Below are 16,408 nucleotides of genomic sequence, written 5' to 3' on the forward strand. Positions count from 1 at the left end.
GTATTTTCTTTCATTAACAAATTTAGTATGCAAGGACGAATATACATACGGTCTGTTATTTGTACCCAAATTTGTGAGTTGCGGCCAACATTTTTTTATCAAATATAGAAATCCCAAACTTGATATGCAATAAAGGTCAATAACTGTTTTCTATATTAATTTGGTTTCATCTTAGATTTCTAAGTCCTTTTCTTTCTTTTCAATTGCTTATAGTGATTAGACTTTCCAACTATTTCTAAATCTAATTGAAGAATTTTCAACACAGACTTTTTCTACAAGTTGGTGGAGATTTAAAGGAGTTACTAGCTAGCCAACGAATTAATTGATCTAACATTAGATCTTCATGTGATGATTAAAATCATATGGCTCAAATCAAACTTAGTTGTTCTAACTTAAATTGTCTCTCATAATAGTAGAGAAGTTATGTCTTATAATGGCCCACATTTCCAATCTACATGATAATTTGAGGACCTCTATCTCTCTCTCTTGGCTATATCAATGGATTCAAAATAGATTCTCAATAGTCAAAAAGAGGGCTATGTCCCTCTCTTAGCTATTGTTACCAACTCTATCAAACTATATTCACTATAGTGAAAGATAGATTCAATATGTTTGTATCATCTGAGTTATGTTTCCAACTCTATCAAAATATATTTTTTATAAAAAAAGATAGACCATGTAATGTTCCTATCATCTGAACTATGTATAAATAAATGTTGATTTTTTAAATTCATTCAACTATTAATGTATTTGGTCTATAATATAGACCAAATATATTAACAATTGAATGAGAGTGAAGAGAATAGTAAATATTAAGATTCATTATTGAACACTTGAATATAAAAATCTAGCTAAGATTCTGCTTTGAATAAGAGCAGTATAGTTTGGTTTGGTCAGATTTATGGCAGAAAATTGATTCAAATAACATGTGATACAATTAATTATATGTCAATTGTGAAATAAAAACAATATATTGTAAAGCCTAGAAATACGACTCATGACGTTTAAATAAGATGATATGAGTCTCTTCTATTTAACTAAAATTTTTGATTTGATCTCTGACTTGTACTTAAAATTCTTAAGTAGAGTTTACCATCCATTTGAATTTCATTGAGGGATTTGTCTCTACTGTTACACGTAGAAGATATGTGATTTAACGCCATTAAAAACAAAAAGGCTAGGACTATGACAATTGCACTATTGGTAAGGAAGAAGAACGTGTATCTGCAGTAAATTAACTGCATTTTACCTATTAAAGACTAAATAGAAGTCTGAGATAGACAGTAGTACTGTAGTAGTAATATTTTCAGAGTGACAGAGAGGGAAGAAAATAAAACTAGACCAAATACAAGGGATGATTACACCCCTAAAATATCTATAGATTATAAAAATTTGATCATGTAAGACTAAACAAGGTTCAAATTTTGAAACGTCTTCTTTTCTTATACTTAACCAATCAGTAGTGCTCTTAAGAAAAAAGAAAAATATATTAAAATAAAACAAAGAGATGCAAAGATTGGGGGACATTAGACCTGACCCAGGTATAAAGAAAATGATGAATTGATAGTAATCATAATTTGAAGCGATAAATAAAGAAAATTCAAGATTTTCAGAATCGTTTTTCTTAAAAATTGGAGATTTATAAGACAAAAAAAATTAAGAGTAAAAAAATCATATAAATTGTAAGACTTTTGGTAAATATGTATAATTAGTTACGAGGAAATATGTTTTGTGTCCCGAGGGATTTCACTATAATCACACAAGATTACAAATGCTCAAGCACACAAGCAAGAGACTTCACAACAATGCTCAAGCACACAAGCTTAAGACTTTTCACTTAAGCACACAAGCTTAAGATTTCTCACTTAAGCACACAAGCTTAAGATTTCTCAAGTACCAGAGATAATAAAATAGTTGGAAGAATACAACTGCTCTTAAGAGAACCTTAATGAGCAAATACAATGAATACAAAGTATTTGGACTAAGAGTTGAATAACACTAGTTCAGAGGTTCAGAGCTTGTATTCGTAATTCAGAGTTTGTTCGAGCGCGTGTGTAATCCTTTTATTGATAATGATTACAACTGATTCTTCTAGTATATATATAGCTAGAAAAGAGTCGTTGCAAAGATGACCGTTGAAGTAGATAACCTTTTGTCTTCAAGCAGCTTGTCTTGATGCAGTTTGGTTGTTTCTAAAACTGAGTAAGAGTTTCAGACACTTTGACCATGTGCAGAGAAGACTTTCCTTATTCAGCTAAAAGGTCTGATGTCCCACGTTCTCAAGAGTGGACAGACAAAATGAGAGTAGCTGTTCTTATCAAGCTTGAAAGGTCCTTTTCTTCATTGGTAGAAGAGTTGACTAACAAAAGAGAATCTTCACCAACTTCAAGAAGATCTTCAGAGTTTGATGAAGCTTAGACACTAAGAAGTTCTGATGGCTTCATCTTCTGAAGGTTGTAACTTCTGAGAGCTTTTGAACTTCTGAATTACTTGTCTTCTGAGCTTTATTCAGAGCTTATCTGAAGCTAAGTTCTGCACACTTAAATTAAATTTTTAGTCCTTCCAATTGTTTATTAATACTTTGTTATCATCAAAACCTTAATAGATTTAGGGGCAAACATTTTTAAATCAATTTTGTTCCAACAATCTCCCCCTTTTTGATGATGACAAACATAAGTATTAATTGACAATTGTTGTTAAATTAACTTATCATGTTTCTCTTAGGTTTATGAGGTTTGCAAGCTCCCCCTAAGATTGATACTCCATAAAGCCTAAGCTTTAAGTTTTATCCATGATATTTTAATTTAGTATAAGATCTAAGTAATTTAGAACAAAAACAAATTTCATGTTTTTCTTCAGAGCGAGAGGTTTGCAAGCTCTCCCCCTAAGTCTCATAAGGTTAAGTTAAAATTGCACTTTTAACTTATCCTTACTTACGAAATTTATTTTCAGTTTTAAAATACTTAGTCTCCGCATTTAAAACAAGTATTTGCAAAACAACTAAAGTAACAAACATATAACAAGCAATAGTGGTTTCAGCTTTTTGAAACTTATCAACTTATCAATTAATGCGTAACTACTCCCCCTTTTGGCATTATCAAAAAGCAAAAAGTTAGGAAACCAAGACAGTCAAAGATAGAAATTGGTTGTTACAAAGGTGAATTTATTTCAAAACAAAGACCAAAGCGCCAAAACAGGCTACAAAAGGATAACTTTGTTGACAAACATTCTTCATAAAAACAGAAACAATATATCAAGAAAGAAGTAAGAAGAATGAAAAGGTTTAGTGCTCGTATCGCTGAATTTCGCAGGAAGAAAGAAGAAGAACGCGAAAGAGAGGAGCGAGATAAGGAAGAAGATAAGAAGCCACAAGAAACTGAAATTATCATCATCTCGTCAGATTCTGAGGCTGAGGAAGATGAGATTGACGCTGACTATGCTGAATTCTTGGCTGGCTATGTTCCAGAAGAAGAACAAGACGAAGAAGAAGAGCATAACCCAGAGCCTGTAGAAATAACATCAGATGATGCTGAGGAGAAATCTGAGATTTCTTCTGAGGATCAATCTGAATAGGTTTAGGTTGTCTTTTCTTTTTACCAATGTACTCAGCATATTCAGCTTATCAATAAAAAAACTTCGTTGAAATTTTGCTTGTGTTCTTATGTTCTTGTCCAAAAAAAATAGAATGAATAACGACAAACCACGCAATATAGAAAATAACATACTAAATAACCAAGTTAAAAATCCAGAGAAACACAAAAATTGTTCAGAAGATAAATAAAGACATAAGTAAAATAACATAAATGTGCTGAAATCCTAGGGTTTCTGAAGAAAGGCTAAGAGGATGTCAAATTTGTCGTTCAAGGAGTCCACTTTGGAGTCAAGCTTGTCCACCTTTGATTCTAGATTCAGATGATCTGATCTTTGCCTCTCAAGAGCTTCTTGTTGTTGCCTCAAAGCTTCCTGAAGAGCCCTCAGCTGATCTGTATCCATAGGAGCTTTGCCCTTATCAGAGGAGGGTCCACCATCCTCTTGATAATCAAGCATGAGAACATCATCTTGGTGCAGCACAGCAGCTTCTTGAGCAAGCCTTTCAGCAGCTTGAGCCAGACGTTCAGTTTCTATCCTCTGAGCTTCTAGACTCTTAAACAACTTGGAATCTACCCAGCAGTCCTTGAAAGCATTCAGACGCAACACAGCAGCAGACACAGCAGCAAACTTAGCACGCTCATTTTCCTCATGACTGAACATTGTTAACCTCTTCAAACTAGCCCGTGCTAAACCTTCCTTCATCAGATGTACAACCTCCATATCCCGTTTACCAATAACAGACTTTATATCCTCACCAACTGCATCCAAAGCATTACAGATTTTGGCTTTGAGAAGTGATACTTCAATATCCACATCAGAGGGACAAGCCAAGAACCTGTTCTTAATATTTGACAACCTAAGTAAATCATCATAAAGCTGATTGGAGAGGTTACCAAATAGGTCAGAAGGTGAGGGTGAGATATGTGAAATTGTGGGGTGTTGAGGTGATGTAGGAGTAGAGTTGTCAATTTGAACAATCTCTACTTCTGAAGGCTTAGGAGCACAAGTGTGAACACGTTCAGGAGAAACATGTTCAGCACCTGAGTCAGGGTTAAGGTCAGATGCTATGTGTTCAGAGGTTGGTTCAGGAGTTGGTTCAGAAGTTGGTTCAGGAGATTTGCTAGGGGAAGTTTGTTTGATGGGAGAGGTTTGTTGAGGTTCAGAAGATGGTTGAGGAGATATTTCTATTTGTGGTTGAGGTTGTGGTGATTTTGGTTTAGGAGGGGATAAAGGTTTGTTTGTTTCATGAGTGAGAGGGTGATTATTTAGGGGGTCTGGGCTAAGATGTTTTTCAAGTTCAGAGAGAGGATTTTCAGAAGAAATATGTTTGTCCTTCTGCTGAATGTTATCAGAAGAGGTAAATTTTTCAAGATTTTCTTTACCTTGTCTGATTAATTCATCAGTGGAACAATCATTTCTTCTGAATTGTCAGAGGGAATGTTAATGGTTTCAGTTTCAGGCAGTATAGTATTAAGAGGTTCAGTGTAACCTACTCCTGTTTCAGCTTCATTAAAAACATACTTAGGAGTCTTACCTTTAGAATCAGGAACTTGTTTCTTTCGTAGCCGGGCACCCAGAGTTTCCTCATCAGATTGAGTCTCTTCATCAGACTGACTCTCATCTGAATCACTTTCCTCAGCATCAAGATCAATAGGCTTTTGAGACGATGCTTCAGCAGTCTGAATAGTAGCAGCTTCATGCTTCTTCTTGGTTCTTTGCTCAGCAAAAGTTTGCTCAACCTTAACTTTCTTCTGAGCAAGAAGATCTGGCTTAGCTTGATCCTCCTGAGTATCAGCTTTTCTCTTGAGTTTCCTCTTAGGTCTATACATATTCACTGGAGCCTTTGGAACCATACTCCTATCAACAGTAAAACCTTCATCTTGAAGAACCTTCAGATAATCTTGAATGACTTCCTCAGCATCCAATTCAGAAATAATAGGATAACCATCCACATAAAGACGATCTTCAAGACGCACTGAGAACTCTTGTTTAGGTTGAACCAGCTTGGTGTCAATGAGATGCATCTTTGTTAGAAAGCTTGCATTCAGAACTTCTGGATAGAACTTCTGAGCCACAAGTTCTGGATAGAACTTCTTCAGATTCTGAATGATGTGACCTTGGAAGAGAAGATCTGAAAGCAGTCTAGGATAAACAATGGTTGTTTTCCTCTGAGACTTGCTTAAGAAGATGGCTTCACAGATCCTCTCAAAGAAGTATTTTCCCAGATTGACTTTCCTTTCAGTCAGAAGAAAGTATATCAGATGGCGATGGGGCCAGGAGATGGTATCAGTACCACCAACTCTTGGACTGATAGCTGATAGAATTATCTTGAATAGAACCCTACATTCATCTGTCAGACCTTTAACCTTTCCCTTCAGCTTCATATCAATGCACATCCTATGCAGAAGTTCATCTCTAAATCTTGTATCCTTCTCAAAGTCATCTAGCACCAACCCAGAGTTATCCAAACCAAGCAAAGCATTAAAGTGAGTTGGAGAGAAAGTAAGATTGATACCACAGATGTTAGACCTAATCTGTGTACCGGTAAACTCCAATAAACTCATCTCCTTCCTAGTTTTTCCCTTTAGACTAGGATCCCTTTCAATTGCTGCACGTTCTTCTTGCTTAGCTTCGTACTTAGTAAAGACTCTTGCTTTCATCCAGAATTTCTTCAAAAGATCTGGGTAGATAGGACCATTCAACATGTCGAAATACTTATCCCAACCCTGAGCAGAGAAGTACGGCTTCACATCAAACCCATTAGCCTTCAGACTATCAAAGTCGACCATCTTCTCAGGAAGTAACGTCAGTTCAGATTCTGGGAATTCCATCTCGTTCCCAATAATCTGAAGATGTTTGAACATGAACGGAGGGATCTTGGTTGTTGAAGTTGAAGAAGAACCAGCCATGATGAAGTTTAGGTAAGGGTAGGAACTAACGAGAGAGAGAAAGAAGATTTTTGTTGGAGGTTTAGAGAGAAAGAAAGTGTAGGTTGTGAAAGTGAAAAGTGTGCAAGTGTATTGTGTAAGTTTATTTAAATGCGTACAGTTAACACAAAAATGGCAAATTTGGGAAGTTACGCTTATTGACAAAAATTTGAATACTAAAAGTCATCATTAACCACCCACTACCTGACACACGTAGACCACGTGCAGAAGTTTTACTTGGTAACTGCTATTTTAATGGACAACTGTTCAGCAGTGAATACTAAACGTTTTCCACTTAAATAGTTCAGAGCCTCTGAGTTTAAAAAAATCTATCAGAGTTAAGTATTTCAGAGCTTGTGTTTCAGATGTTCTGAACCATAAGTTCTGACATACATAACCTCTTACACTTTAATTGCCAAATAAAATTTTTCATTCAGAGATTGAAAACATATTTAGATGTTTCTTTATAAAATCAAATCTTTCAACAGGTAATGCTTTAGTAAATATGTCAGCCCATTGATTTTCAGTATCAACAAACTTAATATCTATTATACCTCTCTGAACATAATCTCTGATAAAATGATGTTTAATTTCAATATGTTTGGCTCTAGAGTGTAGGATAGGATTTTTAGATAAATGGATGGCTGCAGTGTTATCACAATATAAAGGAATATTGTGACTGCTTACCTGATAATCTTCTAGCTGATATTTTAACCAGAGTAGTTGTATGCAACACTTAGCTGCTGAAATGTATTCTGCTTCTGCTGTGGACAAAGCTATAGTAGTTTGTTTCTTACTAGCCCAGGAGATAAGGTTTTCACCAACAAATTGACAATTGCCACTTGTGGATTTTCTTTCAATTTTATCTCCAGCATAATCAGCATCACATAATCCATTTAGCACATAATCATTGGATTTCTTATAGAGAAGTCCAAGATTAGTTGTTCCTTTCAGATACCTAAAGATTCTCTTTACAGCAGTAAGATGAGATTCTCTAGGATCTGACTGGAATCTTGCACATAAGCAAACACTGAATAAAATATCTGGCCTAGAGGCTGTCAGATAGAGTAAGGAACCAATCATACCTCTGTAGACCTTTTGGTCTACTTTTCCTTCATCTTCTGTCTTGCTCATGTTGGTAGTTGAATGCATGGGAGTGTTCATTATCTTGCAATCATCTAGGTTGAACTTCTTCAGAAGTTCTTTGGTGTATTTTGATTGATGAACATAAGTTCCTTCCTTCTTCTGATTAATTTGAATTCCAAGGAAGAACTTCAATTCTCCCATCACGCTCATTTCAAATTCATCCTGCATTATCTTAGAGAAGTTCTTGCACAAGGAAGCATTAGTTGAACCAAAAATAATATCATCAACATAAATTTGAATGATTAAAATATCTTCTTTGGTTGTTTTTCTAAAGAGTGTGCAGTCAACCTTCCCTTTCTCAAAACCCTTTTCAAGAAGGAAATTACTGAGTCTATCATACCAAGCTCTTGGAGCTTGTTTCAGACCATACAGTGATTTCTTCAATCTGAAAACATGTTCTGGGTTTGAGACATCTTCAAAACCAGGAGGTTGCTTAACATACACTTCTTCAAAAATAAAACCATTTAAGAAGGCACTTTTAACATCCATCTGATACAATGTTATTCCATGATTAACAGCATAAGATGGAAGTAACCTGATAGCCTCAAGTCTAGCAACTGGTGCAAAGGTTTCAGTATAGTCAATCCCCTCTTGCTGACTATAACCTTGTGCAACCAATCTAGCCTTGTTTCTTACCACTTCACCTTGTTCATTCAGCTTGTTTCTGAATACCCATTTTGTTCCAATAATGTTCTTGTGTGAAGGTTTGGGCACTAAAGTCCATACATCATTCCTTTGAAATTGATTCAGCTCTTCTTGCATTGCTACTATCCAAGCATCATCTTTCAGAGCTTCATCAACCTTTGAAGGTTCCATCATTGAAATAAGACCAACTAAAGATTCCTCATTTCTTAGTTGAGATCTTGTCTTTCTTGGACTATCCTTATTGCCTAAGATCAGTTCCTCTGGATGTGATGATTTGTATTTGAAAGTGTTTCTGGGGGGTTCATCATCTTCAGACTCATCAACAGCAGGTTCAGCAGCTGCTTCATTCCTTTGATGTGATGATCTGTAGGAACTGTCATGTTCAGAGGTTCTTCAGAGAATGGATGTTCTGAGTAGTTTGGAATATCTGAATACTGATCCTCTGATACCTGAAATCTAGACAAACCTTCCACAAGCTCTGACACTTGGTCAGGCTCTTTGTCATCAAACTTGACATGCATAGTTTCTTCCACAGTGTGTGTTTCAGAAATATACAGTCTGTATGCTTTTGAGCGTTCAGAGTATCCTATAAAGATACCCTTATAACCTCTAGCATCAAATTTCTTTAGATGGACTTTGTTGTTTAAAATGTAACAAGTACATCCAAACTGATGAAAATAAGAAATGTCAGGTTTTCTTCCTTTGAACAATTCATAAGCAGTTTTGTTCAACTTAGATCTGATATAGATTCTATTTTGAACATAACATGCTGTGTTTACAGCTTCTGCCCATAAAAACTTTGCTACATTAGTTTCATGCATCATGGTTCTGGCCATTTCTTGCAGAGTTCTATTCTTCCTTTCTACAACCCCATTTTGTTGAGGAGTTCTAGGAGAAGAGAATTCATGCAGAATACCATATTTTTCACAGAAATTTTCAAAAGGTTCATTTTCAAATTCTCCACCATGATCACTTCTAACTTTTAAAATAGTGTAGCCTTTTTCATTTTGAATTTGTTTGCAGAAGATGCTAAACTCATCATAAGCTTCATCTTTTGTTCTTAGGAATTTTACCCAAGTCCATCTACTGTAATCATCAACAATTACTAATCCATACTTCTTTCCATTGATAGAGGCAGTGTTAACTGGCCCAAACAAATCAATGTGTAGAAGCTCCAATGGTCTTGAGGTAGAAACAATGTTTTTAGGTTTAAAAGAGGATTTTGTAATCTTTCCTTTTTGACAAGAACCACAAAGTGTGTTTGAGTGATATTTAATTTTTGGTAAACCTCTGACAAGGTCAAGCTTGCTAAGCTTAGAGATTAACCTCCAGTTAGCATGGCCTAACCTCTTATGCCAGATCCATTTTTCTTCACTCAAGGTCAGAAGACACACAACTTTTTGTTCATTCAAGTCAGAAAGATTTATTTTATAAACATTGTTCTTTCTCAGACCTTTGAATATAATGGAGTTATCAGATTGTATAGACACAGTACATGATTCCTTATTAAAGACAACTACACAACCATTGTCGCAAAATTGACTTATGCTCAATAGGTTATGCTTGAGTCCATTGATCAGTGCATTTTAATGCACATTCTTCTACTATTGTACTAGTGTATTCCTATGGTTTAATTTACTATTTTCACTATTTTAAGGTGTTTTTATATTTAAGTTTATTTCTAACTCTATTTTATTTTCGCACTTAATTTATGAATAAATAGCACTTTGACACCCTTCCGGTCCGCAGGTCATAAATGTAGTTACAAATATCGGATTGAGGCGCGGGAAGATGCGTTGGAAAGCTGAGATCAAGAGCTACGACTTTCATGTTGAGGCCAAAACCCAGTTCGGAGCGCAAGTGTGTCAAATAATTGCGTTTATGTTCCAGACGAATTTAATTCAGCACAACTTTATATTTTCCGGCCCAATTGTTTTAAGGCCCGTTCCATGTATTATTTAAACCGAAAAAAAGGCAGCTAGGGTTATTCATTCACTGTTCACGGAATATTCAAACCCTAGAGCAGCCGTCATCTTCCATGGAGAACTAAACTTCTATTGATCCATTGGTGTAAGGAACTTTGTTCTCGAATCTTGAGGTTCGGTTTTAATAGCAAATCGTTATGTTTATGCTTATCATATATCAATTTTCTTGTCTCTCTTTTGTGTATGAGTTGATGCAATTGATGCTTAATTATTTTGTTTCACGTTCATAATATTGAGACTATTCAAATTAATTCACGCTTGTTCAAATTAATCTGAATAGGAAATTGTTATATTATTTTCGCTTGCAAAATAGGGCTGCCGAATTATTGTTATGATTTTTAACTGTGTTATTGGTGACGCTTGATCATCGCCATAGTTAGTCGAACACGCTGGTGCTTAATCAACGAATTCGTTATAAAACTGATTTTCGCTTGTTAAATTAGTTCTATAATCAGCCGAAGCATAAACTGTATGAATATTCATATAAGAACCCATGATAGATGATAAACAAAGTTGCCTAAAACCAATGGATTGATTGCTTTTATATTAATTAAATTCGTAATCTCTGTTATTGCTTCCACAAACAAAAAAACCCCAAATTGCAACCTTTAAATTCATTCTAATATTGTTTAACCGATCGTGAGTCCTTGCGAAACGACCAAGGTCACTACCTTGTACTACTTATTTTAAAATTATTTTGATCACGAAACGACGGTGATCAAATTGGCGCCGTTGCCGGGAACTCTCAATTGATTTTAGCTAATATTAGACTCAGTTTCTGTGTGGTTGCGTTCTAGCCTTTGCTTTCTCGTGTTTTCTGGATTTTATGTGCCCTAATAATCAGTTTTCGTAAAAAAACAGTTTTCTGGAAAATCTTTTCTAAATCGAGTTTTTCCTGTACTTGTTCATCAGAAAAAAAATCAGAGTTTAAAATCCCCTAATTTGGGACAAAATAGGTGACGGCAACCTAAAAAGTCCAAATTCCGTGTTTTACTATTTTATTTTAATTTATTTCTGTTTTTATAGTTTCAGAAAATTCCAAACTAATTTCCAAAATTCTTATTTTACTTAATTAGACTAAATTTCGTGTTTTTATATTTTTTTTGAATCTATTTTAACCATATCTCTTCTTTCTATTTGTTTCATTAACGAGTCTGATTCTGATTCTTACATAGTTTCTCTTTGCATACTTTATTTGATTCTAAACTTGCTTTTGATAACATGGCTGAACAAAGAACACTAAGGCAGCTTGCTGCTCCTGATGTCAATTACAATGGTCTATGCATTCAATATACTGACGTTGATATTCCTTTTGAATTGAAATCTGGTTTGATACATTTGTTGCCCAAGTTTCATGGTCTTGCAGGTGAGGATCCGCATAAGCATTTGAAGGAATTTCAGGTAGTTTGCTCCACACCATTGAGGCCCGAAGGTATCACGGAAGACCACATCAAGTTGAGAGCCTTTCCATTCTCATTACAAGGTGCTGCTAAAGACTGGCTCTACTACCTTGAGCCAAATTCTGTTTCAACTTGGAATGATCTGAAGAAGGTCTTTCTAGAGAGATACTTTCCCGCTTCTAGAGCAGCATCAATCAGAAAAGAAATATGCGGCATTGGGCAAGGAAACGAATCATTGGCAGAGTACTGGGAAAGATTCAAACATCTAGTTTCCAGTTGTCCCCAACACCAGATCACCGAGCAATTACTCATCCAATATTTCTATGAAGGGTTGCTACCAATGGATCGAAACATTTTGGATGCTGCAAGTGGTGGAGCACTTGTTGATAAAACTCCAGCTGCTGCAAAGGCCTTGATCGAAAACATGTCACTCAACTCGCAACAGTTTACAACCAGAAATAATTCTGCAAGTGTAAATGAGATTCAGTCTTCCTCTTCCTCCATCAAGGCGCTCGAAACCAATTTTGATGCTAGAATTGATGAACTTACTTCCTTGGTGAAAAAATTGGCAGTTAGCAAAGCTCAACCAGCAAAAGTGTGTGGTATTTGTACTTCTTCTGAGCACCCGACTGATACATGCCCCATTCTACAAAATGAAACAATAACTGAGCTTCCTCAAGCATATACAGCAGCAGCCCTTTACAATCAAAACAGGTACAACAATCCTGACCTCTCCACCAACAAATATCACCCTAGTTGGAGGTATCATCAAAACCTCCAATATGGGAATCAGTCACAAGCTGCAGCCCCTGCTGCCCCACCAGCCACTTCTTCACTGGAAGACCTTGTCAAGCAACTGGCACAACGAACAGATGCTAGCATTCAGAACCTGACAACGCAGATGGGACAAATGGCCAATGCAATAGGCCAACTACAAGCTCAAGGCTCGGGAAACCTTCCTGCACAAACAGTGCCGAATCCGAATGTGAATGTGAGTGCAATTACTTTGAGATACGGAAGAGTGTCAGAACCAGCTCCAGAGAAAAAGAAGAAGAAAACCATTGCATCATCATCTGCTCCTGAACCTCCTTCTGTTACAATTGAGACCGAACCCGAAAAAGAAAGAGTATATGTGCCACCAATTCCTTTTCCTTAAAGGGTGCAGAAAAATATCAAGAAGACAGTTGAGGAAGACAAGGAGATTTTAGATGTATTCAGAAAATGTGCGGTTAACATTCCTCTCCTTGATGCAATTAAACAGATTCCTAAATATGCAAAATTCCTGAAAGACTTGTGCACACACAAGAGGAAGTTGAAGGAAAATGAGAGAGTCAGTTTGGGACGAAATGTTTCTGCTTTCATTCAGCCCAAAACTGGTTCCTCAGCTAATGTCTCAGTTATCAGTCAGACCATGCCAGAAAAGTGTGATGATCCAGGAGTTTTTGCTATTCCCTGTTCCATTGGGGATCGCAAGTTTGAAAATTGTATGCTTGATCTGGGAGCAGGTATTAATGTTATGCCTACTTCTATTTATAATAACCTTGATCTTGGTCCTTTGCAGTCTACAGGTTTAATCGTGCAATTAGCAAATAGGAGCAATGCCCGCCCTGCTGGGAAGGTAGAAGATGTCCTAGTTCAAGTTAATGACTTGATTCTTCCTGCAGATTTCTACATTCTAGACATGGAGGGCGAAACTAATTCCAGTAGGGCACCCATCATTCTAGGCCGACCATTCATGAGAACGGCAAGAACAAAAGTTGATGTTTATGATGGAACCATGTCCATGGAGTTTGGCGACATTGTCGCTAAGTTTAACATTTTTGATGCCATGAAACATCCCGTGGAAGAACATTCTGTTTTTTATATGGATTTAGTTACTAACACTAACCTTTGCTCTGTTTGTGCTAAGATTGAATCTGATTTGCAGGATAATAACATTCATACAGGTGAAGTTGTTGTCAATGAGGCGGTCTGTACGGTTAAAGTTCTTGACATTCCGGCTGCCCCAACCAAACACTCCCATGATAAAGAAAAGACTACGCACTTCCATGATAAGATGATTTCCAAAAAGAAATTTTTTGTTGGCCAAAAAGTCTTGCTGTTTAAGTCTCGCCTGAAAGATATGGTTGGTAAGTTTCGATCCAAGTGGATTGGCCCCTTTGTCGTGACTAATGTTTTTCCTTCTAGTGCTATAGAAATTAAAAGTACAGGTACTGGCAAGGTTTTCAAAGCAAAAGGACAGCGGTTGAAGCTGCTCCATAAAAGTGTGGAAGGGCTTCCACCAAAACCACCAGACATAGAAGCACCAGCACCAGCCGCTACACCTTAGCCCCTCGGGTGTGTTCCTTCCTTTACTCTCACTTTATGTTTAGATTACATTGCGGACACTGTCTGGTTTAAGTGTGGGGGAGGGACATTTTACATTTACATTTACATTTTTGTGTTTTTAAAAAAAAAATAATAATAATAATAATAAAATAAATCATCATGAGTAGTCACATGTTCTAAGGCTAGGGCAGATAGCTGTAGGGTCAGTGAAATTTTTGGAGTTTTTTGTTTTGATACTTGACATGATAGTCTTTGCAACTTAATGCACAACTGCTTGAACACTGTCAAACTTAGTAATGTCTAGATAAATCTCTGAAATATTTATTCTTTAGACTAAGTTCTCTAATTTGAATATAATGGAGGTATGATTAGAACTAAGTGTGGGGGAAAGGCTAGAGTAACAGATAGACCGATCATTGCTATTAATTGAGAAAAAGGGAAACTGTTTAAGAGCTAAAACTAATGAATATAACAAGTTCCTGTGCCCGAAACTGGAGGAACAAGTGCTGTGTAGGATGCTCTACTCTGAGTAACAGGTTGGACTTATTACAAGTAAGATCCCGTCAGGTGAAAAGGTGGAGTAGTACCTAAAGCTTAAAAACAATAAATAATAATAAACTATAATAAAGCTTGAAGGTAGTTGCCCCTGAGTTGATGTTGAAAAGCTTTTGATCTCTTGAAAAGAAATAGCCCCCCCTAGTCTGAAATTCTGGTTAAATCCAAAATTATAGGAAAAGAATGACAACTTAGCATCTAGAATGGTAGTTTCAGAGAGGGATCTTGACATTACTTTGGTTGACAATGGGAGACAGTACACACACACACGCAAGATTATTATTGAAAGTTGATAGATAAGAATTGTGCCAATCTTTGAATTTTGACCCAAGGTTTGAAGCTTGAAACCTGGAATATGTTGACTGCTTGTGATTTGTTTTTATATTTTTCATTTGAGTTTTGCTCGGAGTGCAAAAGTTCAAGTGTGGGGGAATTTGATCAGTGCATTTTAATGCATATTCTTCTACTATTGTACTAGTGTATTCCTATGGTTTAATTTACTATTTTCACTATTTTAAGGTGTTTTTATATTTAAGTTTATTTCTAACTCTATTTTATTTTCGCACTTAATTTATGAATAAATAGCACTTTGACACCCTTCCGGTCCGCAGGTCATAAATGGAGTTACAAATATCGGATTGAGGCGCGGGAAGATGCGTTGGAAAGCTGAGATCAAGAGCTACGACTTTCATGTTGAGGCCAAAACCCAGTTCGGAGCGCAAGTGTGTCAAATAATTGCGTTTATGTTCCAGACGAATTTAATTCAGCACAACTTTATATTTTCCGGCCCAATTGTTTTAAGGCCCGTTCCATGTATTATTTAAACCGAAAAAAAGGAAGCTAGGGTTATTCATTCACTGTTCACGGAATATTCAAACCCTAGAGCAGCCGTCATCTTCCATGGAGAACTAAACTTCTATTGATCCATTGGTGTAAGGAACTTTGTTCTCGAATCTTGAGGTTCGGTTTTAATAGCAAATCGTTATGTTTATGCTTATCATATATCAATTTTCTTGTCTCTCTTTTGTGTATGAGTTGATGCAATTGATGCTTAATTATTTTGTTTCACGTTCATAACATTGAGACTATTCAAATTAATTCACGCTTGTTCAAATTAATCTGAATAGGAAATTGTTATATTATTTTCGCTTGCAAAATAGGGCTGCCGAATTATTGTTATGATTTTTAACTGTGTTATTGGTGACGCTTGATCATCGCCATAGTTAGTCGAACACGCTGGTGCTTAATCAACGAATTCGTTATAAAACTGATTTTCGCTTGTTAAATTAGTTCTATAATCAGCCGAAGCATAAACTGTATGAATATTCATATAAGAACCCATGATAGATGATAAACAAAGTTGCCTAAAACCAATGGATTGATTGCTTTTATATTAATTAAATTCGTAATCTCTGTTATTGCTTCCACAAACAAAAAAACCCCAAATTGCAACCTTTAAATTCATTCTAATATTGTTAAACCGATCGTGAGTCCTTGCGAAACGACCAAGGTCACTACCTTGTACTACTTATTTTAAAATTATTTTGATCACGAAACGACGGTGATCATCCATCAACTAACCAAACATCATTAATAGAAAGGGAAGAGTTACCTACTGTACCTGTACCTATTATATTTCCCTTTTGATTGCCTCCAAAGCCAACAGATCCTCCATCTTTCAGAGTTAACTTAGAAAATAGTTGTTTGTCACCAGTCATATGCCTTGAAGATCCACTATCCAGATACCATGAGTGATTCATGATACTTCCTTGAGTGGTAGGCTGTATGAGAAACAACTTTAATCATTGCGGTAGAATTCTTCATCATAGTT

The 16,408-nt window shown here is 36.0% G+C and overlaps 1 protein-coding gene across 1 annotated transcript in view; it reads left to right on the forward strand.

The window, feature by feature from the left end:
* Nucleotides 1-11,515: 11,515 nt before the first annotated feature.
* The window catches only part of LOC123896385, a 44,415-nt gene continuing 39,522 nt past the window's right edge, over nt 11,516-16,408 (forward strand). The window contains exons 1-2 of the mRNA XM_045946778.1: nt 11,516-12,820; nt 12,956-13,915. Coding sequence (XP_045802734.1) covers nt 11,516-12,820; nt 12,956-13,915 — 2,265 coding nt within the window. The remainder of the gene's footprint in view (nt 12,821-12,955; nt 13,916-16,408) is intronic.

Source organism: Trifolium pratense, linkage group LG1, assembly GCF_020283565.1.
Source record: "Trifolium pratense cultivar HEN17-A07 linkage group LG1, ARS_RC_1.1, whole genome shotgun sequence".
NCBI lineage: Eukaryota > Viridiplantae > Streptophyta > Magnoliopsida > Fabales > Fabaceae > Trifolium > Trifolium pratense.